The sequence below is a fragment of the Fomitopsis serialis genome, assembly GCF_022376445.1.
Source record: "Fomitopsis serialis strain Sig1Antser10 chromosome Unknown B0H18scaffold_39, whole genome shotgun sequence".
NCBI lineage: Eukaryota > Fungi > Basidiomycota > Agaricomycetes > Polyporales > Fomitopsidaceae > Fomitopsis > Fomitopsis serialis.
In genome coordinates, this window is record NW_025954999.1 from 256670 (window position 1) to 278186 (window position 21517).

The window sequence follows — 21517 nt, forward strand, 5'->3', positions numbered from 1 at the left end:
TACGGCGTGCGTGCAAATGGGCAGACAACATCTTGCGCACATATTATCTCCGGGGGCAACAGATCTTCGTAGAACAAGCAGCCTGCAACGGCAAATCCGAAACGGCGATATGGATCTTCGCAAGCGTCCTGGCCAAGGGGCCGGTATCGCTGCACAATGAGGAAGATTCCTCGAGTGGGATTCCTCTGCGGCCCCCCAATAGGACACTCCTTTTCCCAAAGGATCCGTGAAACTTGGGCAGGAGAAACTCCAATCTTCTCAATGTTAGGCAACTCTGGGTCAGTAATATCAAACACTTCTTCACATGACCGCATGAGTATGTTGGCATCATGGTGACTCCTGAAGAATGGCCGGAAGTTGAAGCCGTTTGTTCGCATCACAGAACACGACACGATCCCTGTATGACCGTAAGAAACTTTGATTCTCAATCGCGCATTGTGGGTCTATACACACCGCTGAGGTCATGTCTTCCGACGTAGTTGATTACCAGACGTCTCTCCTCGTCAGTCGTAAAGCGAATCGAGGACGAGAACTCTTTGACCTGCAGTCTCGCTGCGTCTCCGAGGCCCAGCATGTCATTGAGCCTTGTGCCCCGAGACTCCGACTCGAATGCGGTATCGAATGAAGTCTGCAGTACCGACAGCTCTGGAGGGAGGTTACCGTTCGTGAGCAGAGGTCGCACATTGGCTGCACGGTTTGCATGGTACATCATAGTCATTTCCAGTTCGCCTAATAAGCTGTCAGATATGCAATGAAGTCACTGTCATTGCTGCATACCTGATTTCATGTTCGTTAGGACATTCTGTAAGCTGTGATTGAACCGTTCGGGGCCAAAAGCTCGTGTGGCATGGGAGGGGCCTAGATCCTCCAGGTTTTCATCGTAATGCTGGGCAAGATGATTACTGGGTTGGAGGGGTGCTTCGGGGTAGAGAGAGATGAACTCCCTGAGGTAGGTCGTGTAGTAGAAGTCGTAGGCATTGATGTGTGCGGCGGTTGTTGACCGAAGACACGAAATGAAGATCGCAGATACGAGGTGCATGAAATTGTGCAGCATCTCCTCTCTTCGGCCTCCTTCATGGCCCCAAAGTCGTACGAGGGTCACAACTAAATGCATCATGCCTAACGAGCGCCATTCGTCCGCCTTTAGCTTTCCCGGCTTTGCGGCAACCTTGCGTGGCGCAGGAGAGACGCACGAAGGGACAAGCATTCGATCTATGTCATCCCATACCTCTTGCAGCATATCAGCCCCAAGAACAACGGCTTTCCTATCTGGCGATATCTCATTTGCTGCCCCGGGGTGTGCGGCGGTCTATAGACATCCTTAGCAGAAGTTACCCAATCGCCGTACAAGACTCACCCAAATTGAAAGTCGTTCCCAGAGCTGCTTTTTTGTCCCTTCGCTTGGTATGCCATTCTTCCTGCAGAGGGCTTGGAGTACTGCTGCGCGTACGTTGGGGTTTTTATTCCCCTTGGCAAGCCCTAGCTCGGCCTTAGCGATATCATCCTCCGTCCAAGCCTGGCTTGATAGAGACGTCGTTGAAGCCTGAGAGCCACTGGCCCCTGCTGTAGAAGATGTCCGATCCAATCCCCCGTGAGTGTCTAGCGATCCTGAGGGTGATTCAGTCATGGTTGTGTAAGCAGATTGATATGCAGATGTCTGCGTACCGACGATATTGTTCTCGCCATGTATGTCCGAGTACGACGCGGTGTAGTTCGACGCGGTGTAGTTCGACGCGGTGTAGTTAGACTCGGTGTAATTCGACGCGGTGTAATTCGACGCGGTGTAATTCGACTCGGATGAGCGTACGGAGTCCTCTCTGGAGACTTGTTCAGTGTCCCCGCTCCTCGGACGTCCAGCAGCAATCGTCATGACATGATCGGGCAACGGTTGTGCCTCAAGCGAAAACGGTGATGGCGATGTGCCCGTAGGGGTACGATGAGCGTCAACCGGAGTAGGTGCATGCGGAGCAACACCTAGAAGGGACCCCGCTCTCGCCCGTACTTCAGGGGGCTGATGGTCGCGCTGTGGATGATTTACATGAGACATATACAACTGCAATAGCATAAGACACACCCATTCAATCAGACGCCGTGCGAGCATGCGTACAGAGCCCGCTCTCCGGAGGCCACGATCATAGCACAAGTGCCACAAGACTGGGTACGGCTGCAGCTCCAGACTCTCCTGTGTCGCAGTCCATAAGAACGCCTCCTTCTGTACCCATTCTTGTGTCCGGTTTCTCGCAGCACACGGCGGGATGTCCATCTTATGACAAGACACCCCATCACCAGATGGACTCGACGCGTCCATGCCCCAGGCATATGATATGTGGTGTGATAGATTGCGGAGGAAGTGAGTGTGCATGGGCTCAACAACCGTAAACCGGATAGGGTCCCAGTACGGAAGACGCAGGAACTCCGTCCATCGTACCCCGCCTTCCCGAATATGGGCGACCCTCGCACGCTTCGTCCTGAGAGTACGCCATGTCTCAGCACTCTGACGATGTGTAGTGACATCGCGGTAAGTCCAGGTCGATTTCACGATGTTCTCGATGTTGTCTCTCTCCAAAAGGCATATCGAACAGAGATATGTCGCTGAGTGGCCCGCAAAGCCAGATATCTGGCGCGCGGCAGGGAGGTCGCATATCATTGGGATGAGGGCACCGAGAGAGAAACGCCCGCTTGGATGGTTGGCGGTTTTGGAGAAGTAGACTCCGGGATTCCAGAACACGAGTAGGTCGTCCACAATGAGTCGTGCATAGTGGTTGATCTCGTCCAAGGAAGGCTTTCCGGGGCCGGGGATAACGCCGATCAAGAACATGTTTTCCTCGCGATAGCGAAGATCTGGGGGCAGGTTCATGAGGACGAGGTAAATGGCGGTAGACGATATGCTCTTGCGGCCGGGCTTCATGTGATGCGGATCAAAACTGTCAAACGCAAAGCCCCAGATGAGCCTCAGTTCGTCATCGGGGCAATCCATGAATCGCAAGCCATCAGGCCCGACAAAATCCCGAATAATCTTGCTCTCCATGATATCGTGAACCCTGTCGTGAACGTCGTCGTGCAAAACCTGCCCGCATTGTGTCGCGTACTTGTCCAGTGAGGCTTCGATATCCTTGCGAGCTAAAAGACGTGAATGCCATGCTTTGAAGTCCTGGTGCAGGTATTTGCGAATCGCCATGGTATGCATCCCACCCTTGAGAGACCGTGTCGCGAAAAGATCGGCGCCACATGGTGAGGCAGTCTCGTAAGCCGTGTACGTGCATCGTTCCGGACAGTCCGCAGGGAGGCCCGGGTATAGGCAGAAGCATTGCGGACACGAGATGTATGTCTTGACTTCGGGATCGATATCGAAGTGGCGGAGCAAGCTGCGTAGGTCGGAAGGGACCTGGCCAACGAGGCCCAACTTTCCCTGCAAGAAAGAAAAGACAAACCGGACGATGTCCAAGACCCAACGACATTGTCTTCTCGACACACCGCAGAGGAGAGCGAGCGTTAAAACCATGTAGCATAATGCTGCCACAGCCGGATCCAGGCCTGGGAAGGCCTTGCGATGATAGCGATCTAAGACGTGGTGTGAGCTATTAGAGACTGTGGGGGTAGTCATTGAAGTGTCCTCACCACAGTTGAGATAAATCCTAGCCATTCCCCTATGTTCTATATGAGTCTGTGGGCCTGGCGGACCATGCTCGCGTTGGGCATCCCATTCTCTCCCTCTGATATCACAAACCCGTTTGATCTCTCCGCAGATACTCCCGCGAATACGTAATCGTATACGCTCGACAGCCTCAACGGCGGGGAGAGCGTAGCGTCCGTTAAGATCCAAGTAGTTGTACATGTTGGCCTCGTGGGCCAAGAGAGTCGAGTTGAGGGTGGAAGTGGATGATAGGGCAAATATACCGGTATTTGGACGATCCGAAATCTCATCGGAGAACGTGTATGGGGGTGACGTCGCATCTGGGGGAACCGCAAAGGCTAGAGGCGCGGTCGCGGAGAATCCTAAGATCTCTTGCTTGATAGCACTGAACATAGTGTCCAGATCGCTCAGAGAACTCTCGATCGACGCATATGCGTCGAGCTCCGCGGTATCATTACCCCCGTCGGACGGTCCACCGCCTGCTGCCTCGTAAGATGCTGCTGTCGAGTTAAGAGGGGTTTCATTCGGTGCCGATGCCGAGGGCCCAGTCGATAACGCAATGCCTTCAAAGGACACATTGGGCGGAGGAGCTTCAGTCACGGCTAGGGCCATGAACCTAGCTTCGATTTCCGGGCCAGAAAGGATCCTTTCCCGCAAAGAATTGACATGTCGGTCGATCGTAGAATGAAACTGGATGGCACGGGAAGTCTGCCAGTCCCCGACGACGGTACGACCGCTGCGTGGATCGAGCACCTCCTTGTCGCGACAATGATATGCATCGCAGGTGCACAAATACATCGTTTTGCCATCCACAATAGCATTTGGATGACTTGCCCTGTCGCTGTGCAGCGCGGAGGTGTTCATTGCGCGGTGATGTGAGGGCCTAGATAAATGAAGCTACGACCTCCTGAAATCAGTACCGCACTGGCCTGTAGAGCCGTTCTGAAGCTCACGCACGTTGGGCAATGCAACAAATATCAATTCTTGTCTAGTTATAGTGCGCGCGTGTGTTCTTGGTATTAGGGCAGCCGATCTTCTACACCATGACGATTTAAGCGTCAGGACCATAGCTCACGCATGTAACAACTCGCGTCACACTTACGAGTCAGTGGCACCGCCCTTCGATCCGGGGCGATTCGAAATGCCAACTTTCGACTACACAAAGGAAATGGGAATGGCAGTGCCAGTGGCTCCGGTACTAGTAAATCTGAGAAAACGCGTCACGCGTCCCGGCGCTTAGCCTACATCCCAGCCTCCTCAATAAAGATCCCGTGCTCATGAGCGATGAGACTAGCGATATCTGTGCGCCCTGCGGAGAGTGCCAACGGCGCCGACTTGCACGTATGAATCGCAGCGAGTAGTGCGGAAATATATCATTTAACCTGTAGCTATCACGGCCCATAGCTATGGTAGAGGTCAGCTCACGGTAGAAGCAGAGTACATTGCGCTGTACTGGCCGTTCCTTCGTCTCCCACTAATGTTTCAATATCGTGGGCTGAGCGGAAGGGGTAATCTATACTGCTTGGCCGTCAGTCCTCACCATTGATCGCCTGACCGAACGACTACTCACATGAGAAATGGTCGACAGAACCCGACAATGTGCAGTACCTCTGTGGAAGGCGTGACGTGAGGCTAGCATGTGCACGAAATTGCGAGCTCCCCTTCCTTGTTTCCTCTCTTTACACTGAGCGTGCGATGTGAACGTCAACGAGACGATCCAAGTGATTGCCGTGTTGTCCTTCGGAGGTCTGATTGAAATACTCATTGAGCGAAAGCACCTAGAACGGTCTGTACGGCCCACTCCAGTTCAACGGACAGAAGCCGTCGCATGCAGACGGTGTAGAGCATAGTCAACGTTCGGGACATTGTCCCTTACTCTGGTTTTCTTCCATGGCAAGGCCACTGGAGGGCTTCATCAGAGAGCGGCGCGGGGCGTTAGGGTGCTCTATGTAGAGATAGAAACCGAGAGAATAGCACCCTAGTTTCAGTACGAGCCGTGCACATGCCCGCAGATAGAAATCGACGCGTCGTGTCGCGACCACCACCGAGCACATACACTAAGTCCCGCGCATGCACTTTAGTTGTCTACGTAGGACACGTCAGAGCAGGAAATCAGGGCCCGCAACGGATGTGACAGAACATACCGCGCTCGTCATCACGTTTGAGGTATGTGCCACGCAGCGTGCTGAGAGTGGCGAGTGGCTACAGCATAGCTACCATGATCAGAATTCGAGGTATAAAGCAAAAAATAATATGTGCGCACGGCTATGTACAGAACGTTGAGTTAGACAAGTGTCATACAAGGAGTAGGTCGAATGCCTGACTAGCTCTTCCCGTTATTCATCGAGATGGCTCATCTTTGAGACGCACTTCCTATTCATCACCAAGACCGACGGAGAGGTGGTCGCTCTGCTTGAAGCCCTTCGCCACGTACGCAGCGGAGAGATAGTCGCTCTCCGTGTCCTGGTAGGCGTTGAGACTCTGCCTGCCGTACATACGCTCATCATAAAGCTCCTCTTCTTCCTCTGCACTGGGAGTGGCGAGCAGAGAAGCGCCTGCAGAAGGCCGGTACGGGTTGGACACGGTAGTAGCGCGAAGCCTAGACGGGTTCGCAGCGAGATTGCCTGCGATCGCGGCTTGGGCCTGATTGCGTAGCTCCGAGATGGTAGCAGCGGGCGGGTGGCGGAGGGTCTCGTCAAGACCCAGATAGTCCAGCGTGTGGACATCGAAATCATCTGCGCCGGAGTCCATGGACGTCACTGAGCGCAGATCGTCCAGCACGGGCATACCACCGTTGCGGCTGGGCATCCAGGTCGACGAAAAGAGGGACGAGCCGAACGCGTTGGAGAGACCGCCCGAGGGGAGGGTGAGTGAGCCAGAGCGGAGGCGGCTGTCCCGCTCAGTCAATGCAGAGGAAGCAGCTGAAGAAGCGACCGAGGCCGAGTGACGTAAACCAGGTCGCACGGGGGCCGTCGACGCGGGCGGTGCGAAGCTCTGTCGCTGGAGCTGCTCCTGAAACGAGCCCGTCGACGCAGTGGCAGCTGCCGCTGCTGTCGAGCTGCTCAGCGTGCTCGATGCCGCGGCGAAGCGCTGAGCTGCGAGCTGGACATTGGAGGGCAAGGTCCCCGCCCTCGCCCTCCGGAAGCCCGCGGGGTAGTTGGTCGGCGGCAGGTCACCGTTGTCGCCTGGGGAGTTCATAGACGAAGATAGGTCGTTATTAGGAGGAGAGCCGCCGGAAGCCAAGGCGCGCAGCGCGGGGGGCCTGTGTCGAGCACCTATCCCTGTTCTGCCTCGAGCTCCCTCGCTCTGAAAAGACTGTCAGACGGCGGCGAAGGCCAGAATATGCACCGCGACACCTTTTGGCGGACGCAGCTGAGGGCGCCGACCTTCAACTCAATCAGTACCCTTTTGGTGGCCTCTACGTAGCTCGGGCGCTGGGTAGGGTCAACGAAGGGGCTCGTCAAGATCTTGTGGACAACGGCAACACCGTTAACCTGATCGCCCAGCACGTCGGTAAGGACGTGATCGCCCGGCGACGAGAAGAGGGCCTCGACGATCTGCGTAGACGCCTCGGGCTCGACCTTCTGGTTGACGATCCTGAGCACTGTGAGCGATGCGAGTTTGTGGGTGCATAGGTGCGAGAGGTGCGGCGTGAATCGAGGCGCGAGCAAGTTATACCTCGACGGGAAGTTCGACGTGTCCAGCAGCCACGTCAGGAGCAGCGCGTCGTTCGGGTTTGTCGCCAACGGGATCGAGTTCAGGATGATCGCAGTAGCGATGCGGCGCTGCTGGCTGACAGTGATGTTGCTGCTCTCGAGGCAGGCACGCATGCTACGAGCTCCGAAGCGGCCTTGAGCGATCTCCCAGAGACGGTCGGCCATCGCGTCGAACAAGAAATCGGTGGCGGGTGCACCGAAGCGCAGACACATCTACCCGGCTATCAGTATGCATCCCCATACACACGTACTCTCACACTTACTGCACGACGTAGTTACCGAACTGGTCCAACAAGAGCGGCGGGACGTAGGGCCTCAAGTTCTGCGTGACGAGAGCCACTTCGTCTGCAGTCTGCACGCACTCGATGATCTTCTGCGCAGCCCACGTGCCGTTTTTGTGGATACCGATCATAGCGAGGTGCCGGCTGAGGCGCTCGAGCATGGCAAGGCGAGGCGTTGGAGAGCACTTCTCGAAAAGCTTTTGCACGACGTAGAGGCACTTGTCAGATCGATGGCGGACATCCGAAGGGAGACATAACGTGTTACCAAGCCAGTCGGACGCGAGGTCAACAATCTCCCCGTCGAGGAAGTCGGCCGCGGTATTGTCAACTTCTTCGGTGGAGATCGTGCTCGTGTCGAGCCTCTTGCGGAGCTCACGCAGCTTCGACGCATCCCACCGTCTGTTGTGAGGCCTCTCAGACACCAGCGGGATCGTCGTGTAGTACATCATCGGAGGGCGGAACTCTGCTAGTACGTCAGTGCTGGATCACTAAGTCGATCCCAGTAAGCTCACCTGCAAGGGCCTGAACGTCAGCCTCAGCATCAGGACTTCCACCACTGAGCTCCTTCATGACCATCTGCTGCTCCGTAACCGCCGTAGTCCAACCCGCAGGCTTGCCAGCCGAGTCGAACATGCCAGCATGCGCCCCAGAGGCGATCATGCTCAGTGACAGGTTCGAGCGGTAGTTCTCTACCTCACCGCTGAGGACCTGTTGGTCGACGGGAATAGTGGTCGCGCCCTTGATGTTGCGCAGCGCGTGTATTGTCGCGCCGACGCTCAGATCGCCGACGCCCTGGACGTTGAGGCCGTTGCCCTCGTCTTGTCCGCCGGTGCCCTCTGAACCGTTCTTGACGGGCACCTTGGCGAAGTCGATGCGGATAGCGCCGACGTCGCTGCCCAGGCCGTCGCGGCCGTTGAGAGCCTTGCGAGCGCGAACTGCATCGTCAAGACGCTCGAAGTTGACTGGGGCACCAACATCAACCTCCCGAACAACCTCATGTACACAGACGACAGACGAAACCTTACTGAAGCCACAGTTCTTGTGCGTGAGAACCCTCGCAGACTCGATGGGGCCGTACGGGCTGAACACGCTAAGAATGGTCGCGGGCGTAGTCGTCGATGGAATCGACCCGATCCAGAGCGCTCTTGTTGGGGTAGACTGCAGCTGCGCATCCATGCCCGCCAGCCCGACGTTGTTACCCGTCGCTTTACCAAGCCCGCCACCAGGCGAGGTCGCCGACGGGCTGTTCATGTTCGTGACTTTCGCGGGAGCGACCGGCGCGCTATCAGCCTTTCCGAAGCCAATGCGGACGGTCTGCCCGTTCGGCATGCCAACGTCTCCGCCCAGGCGGTTCAGGACGTCCTCCTTGGCGCGGATCGCGTCCGCCTGGTCGACAAAGTTCACGAAGCCACATTCCTAATGCGAGAATGTCAGCGCGGTGGGAACGGGAAATGAATGGACACGACACGGACCTTCTCAGGCAGCAACCTGAGCGACTCGATGGCACCGTACGGGGCGAACACGTGGATGAGCTGTTCGCTGGTGACGGAGCTATCGAGGTTCCCGATCCAGAGGGAGCGGGTCGGCGTTTGCATCTGGGAAGACCCCTCCGACTTCGGTGACGTAGCGCGGTTCTGGTTCGTCGACGGAGCGGCGAGGTACGAGTTGCTTTTGGAGAGTTCGTCGTTGAAGAAATGGACCGAAGGAGAACCACCACCCCGAGTATTAGCCTTGTCAGCACGAGGGATACCGCCCAGGCTCGTCTGGATGGACAGATCGTTGTACGCCTGTGCTTCAGCCGCAGCCTGACGACGGGCCTGCAGCGCTCGCGTCGTGTCGTCAAGGTTTCCAACCGATATAGCACGGGGACGTGAGCCAACCCGCGATCTTGTGAGCAGGCGTGTCGCTCGGGATTAAACTCGCACTTTGCCGGTACGCGATTCTCGAACTGCGTGACCAGTTGCCAGTACTGGGAGGTTAGTCAACAATATGCAAGGATCGCGGCTAAGACAGGACTCACCTATGTAAGAGGCGTTGTGGCCGTCAACATGACCTCATGGCAAGCGTCACTCCGGTTAGGTCGTATCCTTTCTGCGCTTCCTGACCGGTCTCTTTCCCCGCCTCTACGGATTTCAAGGCGCCTTGAAACGAGGTCACTTCAAATTTAGCAGACTTCGCTGGGGCGCCGTACAGTTCCGACGTTCTGTTGAGTATCGTGGAATCTGAACAGCAGTCATCACTCAGTGGTACGTCATATAAAAGGCAGACAGGCACATACAGTGCCGGGTCTTGCGTGATACAAACGGTCTGCGAAGGCGTTTAAGGAGGCCGTCTGTCGTGATATCAATAGTCGGCGAATGTGTGCAGACAGGCCTGAGAGTCACGAGGCGCTGGCGAGCGCGTTCTGTGAGGATGTCTTCGTGTGCACGGCACACGCCGGCCGCGTACCAGATCACTTGAATCGAGGCGGGTCATCCAACGGTAGTGTCGTATAAGAATTATGGAGTAACTGGCACGCAGGCTTCATATGGCAGGAAACTCTGAGGAGAACCAAGGGAGGGTATAGGCTGTATAAGAACGAAAGGACTTCATAATGGCCGTGGCGAGGTGAGTCATGTGCCAGATCTCACTCAGAGCACCTGAGGTCACTTGGAGGTCACGGTATACTTATGCTTCCGAGGACCGACTTGTCTGACCAATGTCTGACCTCTCCGTTTCGCACTGCAGAGCTCTTTTCTTACTGTAACTGCAATCACTCACTCGACTGTTCATGCCCACGACCGTTGCGCGACAAGATACACTCATTGGTCCCTCCTAGACGTACCTGACGATGCTATGCAATTTGCGCCGCCGAGCGACAGAACCATGCGACCCGCTCAAGGGACGTCCAGTGGAGCCAGGAGGAAGTCTGGCGAGCGGAGCGTGAAGGACGAGACGAGCGGGACGGAACTCCGAGAGATGCACCGACGGATGGGGGTAAGTACCTCCAAGGGGCGCGCAGGGAATGGTGAGAGGGGCTGATGAAAGAGAAGGTGAGTACGCGGGAGGACGAGCCAGAGCGGCATCGATTACCTGAGACATGAGAGATTTGGACAGGATGCTGCTGTCCCACCGCAGGACTTCCAGTTGCCACCCATTCACCCCGGGCTTCAGCGCCGTGGTCCATCAGCGTGTCGATGATTCGATCGACCATGCTGCGCTCACTGGCGAGTCATCGCCTCGGTGCAAGAAGCCTGAGGTTGACGATCAATGTTTCCCGTACGTTGAGTCTGCCACTCACATTGATCGAGACACTGACTGTATGCGCCTAGTGGTTTTACTTCCGAGCAGGCCGAGGCCGAGCGTCGTCATCCCCACCGGCCCCAACATGTTCCTCGGTCGCTCCGCGTTGCTCGTCGGTCAGGACGACCACACCGTCAACCATCTGCCGAACATCCTCCCCCACATCAGCTCTATGGTCACAGCTTCAACGCTACCTTGGTGCTCTTGATTGGCGGTATCTCCATTCGCCATCCCACCACGTCACCCTGACCGTCGGTGCTCAGCAGCTCGCCAAGCACCAGGCTATCGTCACTCGTATCACTGCGATTGAGCGGCTCGCCGCCGTGACCATTCTGAGCTCAGACAAGTCGGGTACGCTCACGACCAACAAGCTCATTATGGACCGCCGCCGGCGACACGATCCAGATCTACGCTGAGGATGACATCCTCAAGGCGAGGTGTCGGTCGGGCACCTTAAACCGAGCTCACGAATAACAAGAGCGAGGCGCAGGAACCCAACCTAGGAGTTCGCACCGCGAGGCCTATGTGCGCCCGCCAACGCTTACGAGGAGGTGGCGGGCGATGACTTTGAGGCTGAGGGTATATTGGTTTCGGAGCCATCGGCCTCATTCCCCTCGTCGACCCTCCTCGTACGGACAACAAGCCGACCGCTCGACGACACCATCGCCCTCCGCGGATGGTCACCTGACACCAGCTCGGCAAGAAGTGCAGCACTGACCTAGTTGCGCGTTCCCCGCAGTCTGTCACGCCGACGTCGGATGGCAATTGCTTGTGTGCTGATCTTGGTCAAGCCTGCTCGAGTCAGCAGATGTCTCACGAGTGGCCGGTGGCACTGATCATGTACAGAAAATCAGGATACATTAGAGCCTACGGTGTGTTCGTGGAGCGGAGGGTGTGTACTAGTACAGGAGATGGACTTCGTGACAAATTCGGAGTATAATTCATGTGGCGTCTGGACGGGTGGTGTCTGTATTACCCGCCTGTATGCATCGCCATGTGTCCTGAAGACGTCTGAGCCTCTGAGCAATTGTTTCGTCAAATCTGAGGGCTCACCAACGGATCATCTAATCGGTACCTGCGTTCGGCTGAACAGGCCTCTCAGGGTCGAAGCGTCCGGTCACCACCACCTGACGAGACAGGTCGTATAATTTCGCCGTCCTATAACATGATCAATCGGTGTCATTCATACGTGTGAGAAATATCAGACATACTCGATGATGTGGTCAGCGTGCTTGAGATTGATCTTGTCTGGGAGCGGGCTCAGCCACTTCATCTTGAATGGGTCGCATCCCTGCAGTAGAGATGGGGCGTAGCAATTCGTTGGAAGGTTGATGACCGCAGGGCGAGTGGTGACCTGTTGACTAGCCACCCGATAGTGAGGCCAGCCACCCTGGGAAGCCTGGAAGCCGCCTCTGTAGCGTGTCCACAGGTGAAGCGAATCGAGGGTCCGCAGCCATACTTGGAGTTCTGGAGACCGCCAAGCCTTGGAACGTATAAAATACGTCGGTTCTCCTCTGCCGACAGCATGGTCGGACTCATCAGTACTCATACCATGAACACCGAGCGCGTCAATGAGCTCCGTGTCCATTGGAGCAAGTAGGGAGACGGCGATATTGCGACGCCTCGTGAACAGCTGTATAGGACGATAGATCTATAACATGGACAACGAATGTATTCGCGATCACTTACCTGCCGCTTCCGCTCTTGTCGCCTGTGCAGCTTCTGCTCGTACTGAGTCTCCTGTTCACTCATGGCCTGACCTTTAAGCTGCCGGCGCAGGGTCTCTGTGTGCCTCATCCAAGCTTCTATCACTTGCTCCTCCGATTTTTCAAACCGGGGGTATCGCGCCCTGAAGTCGACCGTGAAGACTCTTGCTGCGGATAGATTCCAGGCAGACGAAGGTCGTGCGTGTATGTCGTAGGAGAACCTCTCTGCGGTGCAGCACTCGCGACCACTAGTCGGATCAAAGGCTGCTATCTGTTCCGCCGATGGTATGTTGACGAACGGAGACTTCTTGTTCTGACGCGCCATCAGTCGGAGAGCATGAACGGCGAGGGTTTGCTAGTAGCTGTCAGTGAGGACCAGCGTCATCGTTGAGCTCCAATCCTCTCACCTTGAACGCTTTGTCTTCCGGAGACTTCTTCGGCCGCTCGCGGTGATTAATTGGCAAGCGAGACTTGTTATCTACGTCCATCTCGTCGTCAGCCGTGTCCCCTGGGCCATCGTCTTCGTCTCCAGATCCTTTGGCCGCGGGCCCTTTGGACGACGAAGCGTCGGCTGCATCCCCACGACGCGACGTCGATGCAATGGACCCGGAAGCCTGAGCAGATGAAACAGCATTTGCCGTAGACACCACGGACCGTATAGCAGTTTCCATCGATAGTTGCAACGACGATGCGATGGTAGCTGCGAGCTCCGCCATCTTGGTGTCGAAACTGTGCTGCATGCTTTGCTCAATCACGACGAGATCGCGCCGCGTAAGGGGAGTCAAATCGACGAGAGAATGGCTCGACGATGTAGTGACAGCCTAGGTGCGATAACGTGTGCGATAAGGTCAGAGCAGCGTCGATATGGGAGGTATATCTTACGTTGTGCGTTTGACCCGAGGGCACACTTGAGACTCCTGGAGGAGTCTGCCCCTTTCGCGCGCTGGAAGGTCTACGTGGTTCTTGCCACTCTGTCGAAGGAATTTGATGCTCAGACACAGGTTCGGCCGGCCCGGGTAGCTTTCTCGCATTGGTCGCAGGAGAGCCTGTCTGTGCGGTCGTCGGCGTCCTCGTCACGCGCGTGTGTTTGCTATTGTCGAATCGTTCAAAGGGGCGACGAGACGCCTGCTTAAAAATGAAATCGAAGAGAAACACCTATGTTGTACCGATACGCACTGTGTGTGAGACTTCCTGGTGAGCAGTAGATGGCTTGGTCGCGGTTTGCACCTGAGATGGTTTAGATATAACGAGTCATACAGTAATAACAAAAGTACACACATTCGATTTGACTTGCAGAGAGGTCATTTCTTCTGGGTCGCGACGGCGCCGTTTCTCATTCCGCTGCTCGACTAGCGTGAAACTGTCCTCGTCGGGCGAGTCCTCGCCGATATGTTGACGCCTCTTTCCTTTATCAGGGCGAGGTGGACGTTCAGTTGAGGTCGAGCTAGCGCCATCTGAAGCCGAATCGTCCATGGATACATCGACGTCTGGAGATGGCTGAGACTGAGACTGATAAGCCGTCTATGCTCTGAACCGAACCGTCGTTGATGAACTTACGCTGCCGACATGCTGAGCAAGACTACCACCGCCCGAGAGCGCTTTCGACTGAGATGGTATAGAAGCGAGGAATTCGGAACTCTTGTTGCTATGATCCTATGAACGGGTCACTGAGCAATTGCGTAATAGATCAGGCAACAGCTTACCTGTGCCTGTCCGTATTCGTTCAGACTTGCGTGGAATGTTAGCACAACGCGCATTTGGTCAGGAACTGATGCTCACCTAGCTTGCAACGCTGCCAGTGCAGGCTTATGGTGAAGTCAGGTTCTGTTCTAACGTAGGTATGGTATGGTGCCATGCTCACGTCTGCCATGTCTACATCACGATCGGACGTCTGTTGTCGCGGAGGTAGTTAGGTCATTGTCGCGCTCCCGACAACGGAGGGCATACCTCGAATGAGTCTGGGCGCTGTAACAACACAATCCCAGCGCCAGTCTCAATCGCAGTCATTACGAGGCAGACAAGTCGTTTAAACATACCTGAGGCAGGTTCGTCCAGGAACTTTGGTTTTGAGCGGCCGCATGATGACTTGCTGCTGCGTCCAGTCGAGTTTCAGCGGTCGGCGTCTGTGATGTCGATATCGGCTGGATTGGCGCAACTAACATCAGCGGGAAGGAGAGACGACTGGGGATTGGTGAGAGTACTGACTGGGTGCACCTCACCAGGAGGCAGCGTTGTTTCAACCTGAGAGACGTGACTCAAACCTTGCGAACCTTCACCACGACGAACTTGAGCGTGCGCGTCACCCATTTCGACGTCCTCATCGCTTATTGCAGCGCCTTGTTTGGAGGCCTGGTCGGACACAAATGAGTCGTTTCTTCGACACGGATCCCGAACACGCTCACAATTGCTGCGGCCCCATGCTGGACTCTCTCATACTCCTCGAGACGCTGGGCCGCGATTGTAGTCGGGGGAACAATCGCAGTCGGGGGAGCAATCATAGTCGGGGGAGTAAAAGCAGTCGGAGGTGTCATGACAGTCGGAGGCGCGATGGCAGTTTGGGGGACATTCGTAATCGGGAGCGCAACCACAGTCGGAGGTGCAGCCACAGCCGGGGGCGCGATGGCAGCCGGAGGTACGATGGCAGCCGGAGGTACGATGGCAGCCGGAGGTACGATGGCACTGGTCGGGGGGGCATTCGTAATCGGGGGCGTAACCACAGCCGGGGGCGCAACCACAGTTGGAGGCGCAACCACAGTCGGAGGCGCAACCACAGCCGGGGGCGCGATGGCAGCCGGAGGTACGATGGCAGCCGGAGGTACGATGGCAGCCGGAGGTACGATGGCAGCCGGAGGTACGATGGCAGCCGGAGGTACGATGGCAGCCGGAGGTACGATGGCACTGGTCGGGGGGGCATTCGTAATCGGGGGCGCAACCAGAGTCGAGGGCGCAACCAGAGTCGAGGGCGCAACCAGAGTCGAGGGCGCAACCACAGTGGGAGGAGCAATAGCAGAAGGGGGTGCAACAGCAGTAGGAGGCGCAATGACAGTCGGGGCCACTGCAGTCGTCGCGGGTGCTACATGGGCCGAGCTTGCCTTCTGACGCTTCTGGGTAGACAACGCATCAGTTCCCTATCTAGTATCGCCGGAAGACCAACTCACCGCGGATCTGCCGGTGGCTTCCTCAGCCTCGTCCGCTTCCCCAATCACCTTCGGGTATGGCTCATGGGAGTGAAGTTCTTGCCTACGAGCTCGCTCAGCTCTTCGTCTCTCGTGTGTATCACGAGAATTATCCGTGGAGGTGCCCGCCGGTGCTTCGCCACTGTCCGATACTTGCCTCTGTGTGTCGCCAGAATGATGACCTGCGGAATCGCCCGCCGGTGCTTCTGTGCTTTCCGCAGAGCCCCAGGCCGCAAAATCGGTGAACGAGTGGAAGAAATCTTGAAAGTTAGGCATCTCCAGTTGTGCCGATGGCGCGAACGTGTCCTACAGTCCTCGGTCAATATCAGAAAACCGGTATGTAGTCACTCTGGGGTACCTGCAGCACGGAGAGAGAGTTCATCGCCCACTGGGATGCTCCAGACACAGCCTGCGAACCGCCTGCGACCTGATATGTTTCGTCAAAAAGGGTGGCACGGTCGAAGACTTATGAACATACCTGTTCGGAAGCTCCCGTCGCACCATCTTCCTGGCGCTGCTCCCCAAGACCCGGAACCATTCCCTCGTTTGTGTCGTCGTGGTTCTGGACTGTACTGACCGTGCCCCCGTGCGTGCTGACTATGTCTTCGCGGGGCTGTTATTACAAAGGGGTCTGAGTGCCGTTGCTTGCACGAAGCTCTGTACTACGTACCACCCGCACATTTGGTGTCGCCACCTCAGGTTTGCTCCCGATCTACCCGGTCGGCCGAGTGTCAGGAATGCTAAAAAACACATACTCAAGCACTTACCAAGCTCTCAAACGCAGGTACAGCCTGGACCACATTTGACTTGAATTTCTTCAGTTGAATGAACCATGCCGGCTCAGGAGGATTCGGATCTTGTCTCCGGATTTCCACCCTGGTCTTGAGACTCACGCGAGGTCGAGCAATGGTGTTGCCCTTCCCATCTTGTGCCTGTTGCATCTTTTCCTCTTCAAGCGGCCTCTTAACGCCAGCGACGGGAGGAGGTTCTTCAGGATTGGGAAGCAGACTGCCGGAGGCGACGGGAGGAGGAATCTGAGTGCTAGAGGCATCGGTTGCTTCAGCCATGGGGACAGGTGAATGTGGGGAAGGACAATGGCGTGAACGTTGTATAGTGTTTAGTAGCGGATTGCATTTTGCCGTCACAAAGGGACTCAGCCGCAAACGCAGACAATGCAGGGGGAAACGTGCAGCGGAGTGGCGTATCAAGAAAGACACGTCAAGGCTCGCAATAAACTCGGAAGGCAGCTGCGATTGCAGACGTGCCCACAACGTGTACGTCAGACGCGTGTACGCTCGTCGTGGCAATCAGCATGCATGATACACGCGAAATACCACCCTGAATATACATGCCGCTGATGAGAATCGGCAAGAACGACGAATAAGACGAGATGACGCACTGCTCATTTTGGCGTCGCTACAAATGAAGTACCTTCGAGGCTTGAGCGCGTCTGATATAGGGAGGGTGGCAGCCTGAGCGTCGTCACAAGGTCATTCACGAAACGTCATGCGCGGCGAGCCGCGAAGGTGAGGCGCAGTGGCGTTATGAATCCAATGCGGCGCGAAGATCATCATCTCGGCGAAGCACGGTGCGTGATGTGAGAGAAGCACGCCTGAAAGTTGTCTTCGCTGTTGGAGATAGGCGGCGAAGATATGTGGATGGAGCAGCATGTCTACAATATTGAAAACCCGGCCAACCGTACTCTAATATTCTCTACCGTGAAGCTAACGGATGCAAATACGACGCCTGTTCACGTACGCGCGTTAAGGACACTTACTGAGGCGGAGGCAGCCTGTCCATGATGTCCAACGGAAGCCCGAGCGCCCTGAGCGCTTGAGCCCTCGCCCACTCTGACGCGACGACCACCATCTGGCAAACCACCCGTTTGCCTACCAAATAGGCACCTGTGGCCATGTCCAGGCCCCAGATCCAGCAGCGGCCAAGGGCATGCTGAGCAAGGTAAACCTAAAGATGAAAGACATGAGAAATATGAGTGGTACATCGCTTATCCACTTACAGCGTGAAGCATGGTGCGACCGCAGTCAGCCCATGGAACGACAGATCCGACTTTGAGGAGAGCCCAACATAGTCCGAGGGAAATCGTTAAAACAACGATTGTGCGAAAGACCGCCTGTAGCTCTTCCACGGTAGGGATCAGTCGATCAGAGTCAGACTAGGTAGAGCGACGTCAATAGCGCAATCACGACGGCACAAAGAGTATACATACTGAAAGACCCCGTATGAATCCCTGGAAAAACGACTCAGGGACTTGTTGCAAGCCGATCCCGTCTTACAACTTATGAGCATCAAGACGGCGAAGAGATCCACCGAAAACATACCAATTCTTGCGCGCCATATTTTAATGTAGGTGTCAGGACCCCTTGTCGCCGATCCCGTGGCAAGATAGCATACGTTGCCTCTTTGACAACCCTTCCGCGCGTGTATTAGGCGGAGCAACTTGAACGAAGTCTGGTCGCTTACCGCCACGGCCATGATGATGTCATCTATTATAGGGTAAAAATGACGTTGAATGGGCACTGTGCAAGGCTTACCTCGGTGCCCCAGCGATTGAAACAGTTCCCCAGATTTCGTCTGCCATATGCAGACATTCCCTGATGATGTACCGCACACGATTGCCTGATCTCCGTGAATGAAGGACACCTGAACAGCAATGCGAGGAAGTGGCTGAGTATCGGCAAACTTGTAGAGACGTCGCGGCTTCTGATCGTGCCCGCCCAACGAGTACAGATGAACACCGTCGCTACCGTTATGAACTGCAATGAATCGGGACGTTTGATTGATCGCCGAGTGACCCCTAGCAATAGCAATCATTCATGGCGGAAGCAGACCAGGGCAGGAAGGATACGCACATTGAGGGATATGCTTCGGGAGGGGCGATACGCCAAAGTGGATGCCGCGCATGCACATCCCAGCATCTTCTCGCGAATCGTCAGATATGTCGATGCGGAGGGACTAAGCTCACATTATTCCGCGAGACGAGTATGTTGCGACGAGGGTCCGTCCATCCTTGTCGAACTTCAGAGCGACTGCGTTATCGGGCGCTGGATGGGCCCCCTCCTGAGGATGAGGGAGCGGGATGATGACACTATATTTATCTTCGGCGAAGTCAGCGACGTGCGGAATAGCGAATATCAAATAACAGCGATCGCACTAGGGGTAGTTTCCTTTGCAATGAGCACGTCAAGCCCAACACTCGCGGCAAGGCAAGATGTGGCGGCGCTATAGTCCATACTGTAGACAATGTTTGGCTGTCTTCCAAGGTCAATCTCGTAGACTTCACTGGATATCTGCGCTTCTCTGATAAGCTTCTTGCCCGGCTACCTGAATAAGGATCACGTACCGCCGAAAAGTAGCGTAATTGTCGGATTGAACCACTGTTGCAGCCGATTATAATGGTCTCTGTCTGTATGGGATGCCACAGAAGGCTATCAACTTGACCATCGACAGTGAAGCGATATATGAGATCGCCGGAGCGGACGTCCCAGATAACAACGGCTCCGTCGTCACCTCCGCTTGCGAGGTACTTGCAATCCGGTGAGAAGGCGAGGGCGTTGACGGTATCAGAATGTCCTCCGGTGAGCGTGAGGGTAGGGACATACGCAGTAGAGACCATTGCTGGCAAGGGATGACCGGACAACCGAGTGAAGAGGTGGCCTTTAAGGCTAGATGGAGGACATGGCACCGTACCTCGCTCAGGCTCGTGGGGGACACGCCTCCCCAAGAATGCGGTGAGTACGCACCTCCAGATTTAGTATAGAGATCTTGAACACGATCGCACATCTGCCAAATGATCGTGGGATCCGGATTGTCGCCGTCAAGGAAGATGAGGAGGTAATTCTGAGGTAATTACATTTCCGGGCGCTCAGCGCTCAGCACCCATGCGACGGCGGCTGCCGGCTGAAGCGCTGATGGCTAAATGGACCCATCCTCCCCTGGCTAAGTATAAGCGCCGTCTGGCAAGGATGCACCTTTGTTCGTTCCAGCCCGCTGAGGCCAACGCCTCCGTAGTAGATACGCCACTCGATGCATCACCGCACGGTGTGGCGTTCTCATGTTTCTTTATGCTGCGTTGCTATATACAAGGGGCAGTACCGCTTTCATGCAGGCGGCTCAAGACCGCAAATCCCTCGCTTCGTCGCTGAGCCATGCTCGCCACCTGCCCTGTCTGCTTCAACATAGCGGGACCCGGTGGAATCCAACTACTAGCCATCAAATCCTGCGGTGAGTGCGGTCTTTTCTCGTGTGGAGTCTCGTTAGAACGTTGATGCTGCACTGCAGGACATGTTGTCTGTGTAGACTGCTTCAAGCAGATTCGCCGCAGGTTTATACCTTCCCTATGTCACCTATGCAGACAACCGTTCCGACCGGAGACGGACCTCGTTCATGTCCGCTTCAAATTCGGACAACACGGTTACAGCATTTCGCTGTTCAATAACCTCGTTCGCAGGTGAGATCTGAAACCAAATGCAGTTCTGAGTAGCGTCATGTAACCACTATCACAGGAAGGCCGTTCGTTTCTTAGAAGATAGGGACACGATCGCCGCAGAGCGAGAGCGTCTGCGTGCGTCCAAACAGACCCTTCACCGGCGCATTTCCGTCCAGCGCGAGCGCATACAAGCCCATGAAGACTCGCTTCGCGCCCTGCGAGAGCGCACCTCGGCTTCTCAGCAGGAGATCGCCCGCCTGCGACTCGCAATGAGGCAAGAGTTCGCTCAGATTTCCTCCGCAATGGACCGCCTGCAAACTCTTGTGCACGTCGTATACGTAAGCCCTACTGCACTAATTGATGATCCACAGACTCATGCACAGCTTTCAGTAAATGCGACCCGTAGCGTCTTGGGGTCTGCGTCGACTGATTTGTATGAAGGACTGGTCGCGATGTACGATACTTCTTACCCCTAATCTCTCAGTGCTCCTACTCTATTCACGAAGAACCGGTCATAATGTACGATATCCACTACTCGTTTGCGCGCCTGGCTGTTTTCCCCCTCCACCTCCAAATCACGTATGCGGCCAATCCGAGTCTGATCATTTGTGACGTTCAACGTTGTCGGTGTTCGTCAGCAGTGTGCTTCGCGGGTCGTAACGCGCGATATGTCACGCTGGCACCGGTCGGAAATCTTAACTTGCCGAATCGGGCACATCCTCCCATATTCGGGGATGCTGCGTGGGCCAAGCGTGGACTCACCATCCATACTATATCTGAGATCTCTAGCGATCCTCACACGCCTCGGAGCGCTCCTCCGGAACCAGCGCTACTGTACGTACCGTAGACCCCAGCCCAGAATAAGCAATGGGACGACCGGCCCCGATCAATATGCATACGGCGGTGACTCGCAGCGAGTGCTCACCACACAGAAGTGATCTCTCGCCTTCCACACAAGCGTATGAGACGCAAAACACCTCTGACCGACGTGAGCCAAGTTCGGGCCTTTGTCGCACTGCATCATCCTGCGGCAGGCCCTGACAATTACAACGTGGGTGCCTCACCACTCTGGACGCCATCACAAGCTTACCACCGCCGACATTGAATTCTCCTGAGCCAAGCGAGGAAGACCGTGTGGCACGCCTCACGGAATTCATTGAAGATGCCTCATGGTACTTTGAGAACTCGACTGACCAACACGCCGTCGTCCTTTGTCCTTCGGTCCAATGGCATTGGCTGACGGCTTGCCGAGGGCCGCCCATCTACGGCCTAGTC

At 55.7% G+C, this 21517-nt stretch overlaps 6 protein-coding genes across 6 annotated transcripts; 3 read left to right on the forward strand and 3 right to left on the reverse strand.

Annotated features, from left to right (window-relative positions):
- Window positions 1–3833: 3833 nt before the first annotated feature.
- B0H18DRAFT_955391 (uncharacterized protein) lies at window positions 3834–4874 on the forward strand (the record flags this gene model as incomplete). Its single annotated transcript, XM_048042355.1, has 3 exons — window positions 3834–4123; window positions 4318–4418; window positions 4627–4874. The coding sequence occupies 3 exons, from the start codon at window positions 3834–3836 to the stop codon at window positions 4872–4874; spliced, it is 639 nt and encodes a 212-aa protein (XP_047892728.1).
- A 1133-nt stretch (window positions 4875–6007) lies between these two features.
- B0H18DRAFT_955392 (uncharacterized protein) lies at window positions 6008–10106 on the reverse strand (the record flags this gene model as incomplete). The annotated part of the gene is made up of 9 exons (XM_048042356.1): window positions 6008–6819; window positions 6951–7563; window positions 7619–8094; window positions 8144–9047; window positions 9104–9448; window positions 9557–9579; window positions 9737–9834; window positions 9910–9938; window positions 10080–10106. The coding sequence occupies 9 exons, from the start codon at window positions 10104–10106 to the stop codon at window positions 6008–6010; spliced, it is 3327 nt and encodes a 1108-aa protein (XP_047892729.1).
- Window positions 10107–10536: 430 nt separating this feature from the next.
- B0H18DRAFT_402710 (uncharacterized protein) lies at window positions 10537–11298 on the forward strand. The gene is made up of 2 exons (XM_048037930.1): window positions 10537–10663; window positions 10718–11298. Exons 1-2 carry the CDS (start codon window positions 10636–10638, stop codon window positions 11119–11121), a joined length of 432 nt encoding a protein of 143 aa, XP_047892730.1. The 5' UTR covers window positions 10537–10635; the 3' UTR covers window positions 11122–11298.
- Window positions 11299–11723: 425 nt separating this feature from the next.
- B0H18DRAFT_402892 (uncharacterized protein) lies at window positions 11724–13271 on the reverse strand. The gene is made up of 5 exons (XM_048037931.1): window positions 13027–13271; window positions 12603–12974; window positions 12125–12546; window positions 11967–12071; window positions 11724–11914 (listed from the first exon to the last, which is right to left on the reverse strand). The coding sequence occupies exons 1-4, from the start codon at window positions 13105–13107 to the stop codon at window positions 11978–11980; spliced, it is 969 nt and encodes a 322-aa protein (XP_047892731.1). The 5' UTR covers window positions 13108–13271; the 3' UTR covers window positions 11724–11914; window positions 11967–11977.
- Window positions 13272–17393: 4122 nt separating this feature from the next.
- B0H18DRAFT_1011300 (WD40-repeat-containing domain protein) lies at window positions 17394–19649 on the reverse strand. The gene is made up of 10 exons (XM_048028981.1): window positions 19157–19649; window positions 18968–19103; window positions 18779–18911; window positions 18666–18731; window positions 18348–18610; window positions 18277–18299; window positions 18135–18225; window positions 18023–18084; window positions 17813–17968; window positions 17394–17760 (listed from the first exon to the last, which is right to left on the reverse strand). Exons 1-10 carry the CDS (start codon window positions 19427–19429, stop codon window positions 17569–17571), a joined length of 1395 nt encoding a protein of 464 aa, XP_047892732.1. The 5' UTR covers window positions 19430–19649; the 3' UTR covers window positions 17394–17568.
- Window positions 19650–19780: 131 nt separating this feature from the next.
- Window positions 19781–20839, forward strand: B0H18DRAFT_402952 (uncharacterized protein). The gene is made up of 4 exons (XM_048037933.1): window positions 19781–20037; window positions 20095–20263; window positions 20319–20580; window positions 20633–20839. Exons 1-4 carry the CDS (start codon window positions 19962–19964, stop codon window positions 20633–20635), a joined length of 510 nt encoding a protein of 169 aa, XP_047892733.1. The 5' UTR covers window positions 19781–19961; the 3' UTR covers window positions 20636–20839.
- The last annotated feature ends 678 nt before the right edge of the window (window positions 20840–21517 follow it).

Bases quoted from the DNA above. Each gene is read 5' to 3' on its own strand.
- B0H18DRAFT_402892 (XM_048037931.1), bottom strand. From the start codon at position 13,107: ATGGACGTAGATAACAAGTCTCGCTTGCCAATTAATCACCGCGAGCGG. The intron at 12,975-13,026 runs GTGAGAGGATTG...GACAGCTACTAG, and splicing joins CGGAAGACAAAGCGTTCAAG to CAAACCCTCGCCGTTCATGC. The intron at 12,072-12,124 runs GTATGTCTGATA...ATCATGTTATAG, and splicing joins CACGCTGACCACATCATCGA to GACGGCGAAATTATACGACC.
- B0H18DRAFT_402952 (XM_048037933.1), top strand. From the start codon at position 19,962: ATGCTCGCCACCTGCCCTGTCTGCTTCAACATAGCGGGACCCGGTGGA. The intron at 20,038-20,094 runs GTGAGTGCGGTC...GCTGCACTGCAG, and splicing joins ACTAGCCATCAAATCCTGCG to GACATGTTGTCTGTGTAGAC. The intron at 20,264-20,318 runs GTGAGATCTGAA...CCACTATCACAG, and splicing joins TTCAATAACCTCGTTCGCAG to GAAGGCCGTTCGTTTCTTAG.
- B0H18DRAFT_1011300 (XM_048028981.1), bottom strand. From the start codon at position 19,429: ATGGTCTCTACTGCGTATGTCCCTACCCTCACGCTCACCGGAGGACAT. The intron at 18,611-18,665 runs GTGCGTATCCTT...TGCTATTGCTAG, and splicing joins CCCGAAGCATATCCCTCAAT to GGGTCACTCGGCGATCAATC. The intron at 17,969-18,022 runs GTATGTATACTC...CGCTCTACCTAG, and splicing joins GATTCATACGGGGTCTTTCA to TCTGACTCTGATCGACTGAT.
- B0H18DRAFT_402710 (XM_048037930.1), top strand. From the start codon at position 10,636: ATGGTGAGAGGGGCTGATGAAAGAGAAG. The intron at 10,664-10,717 runs GTGAGTACGCGG...GAGACATGAGAG, and splicing joins AGGGGCTGATGAAAGAGAAG to ATTTGGACAGGATGCTGCTG.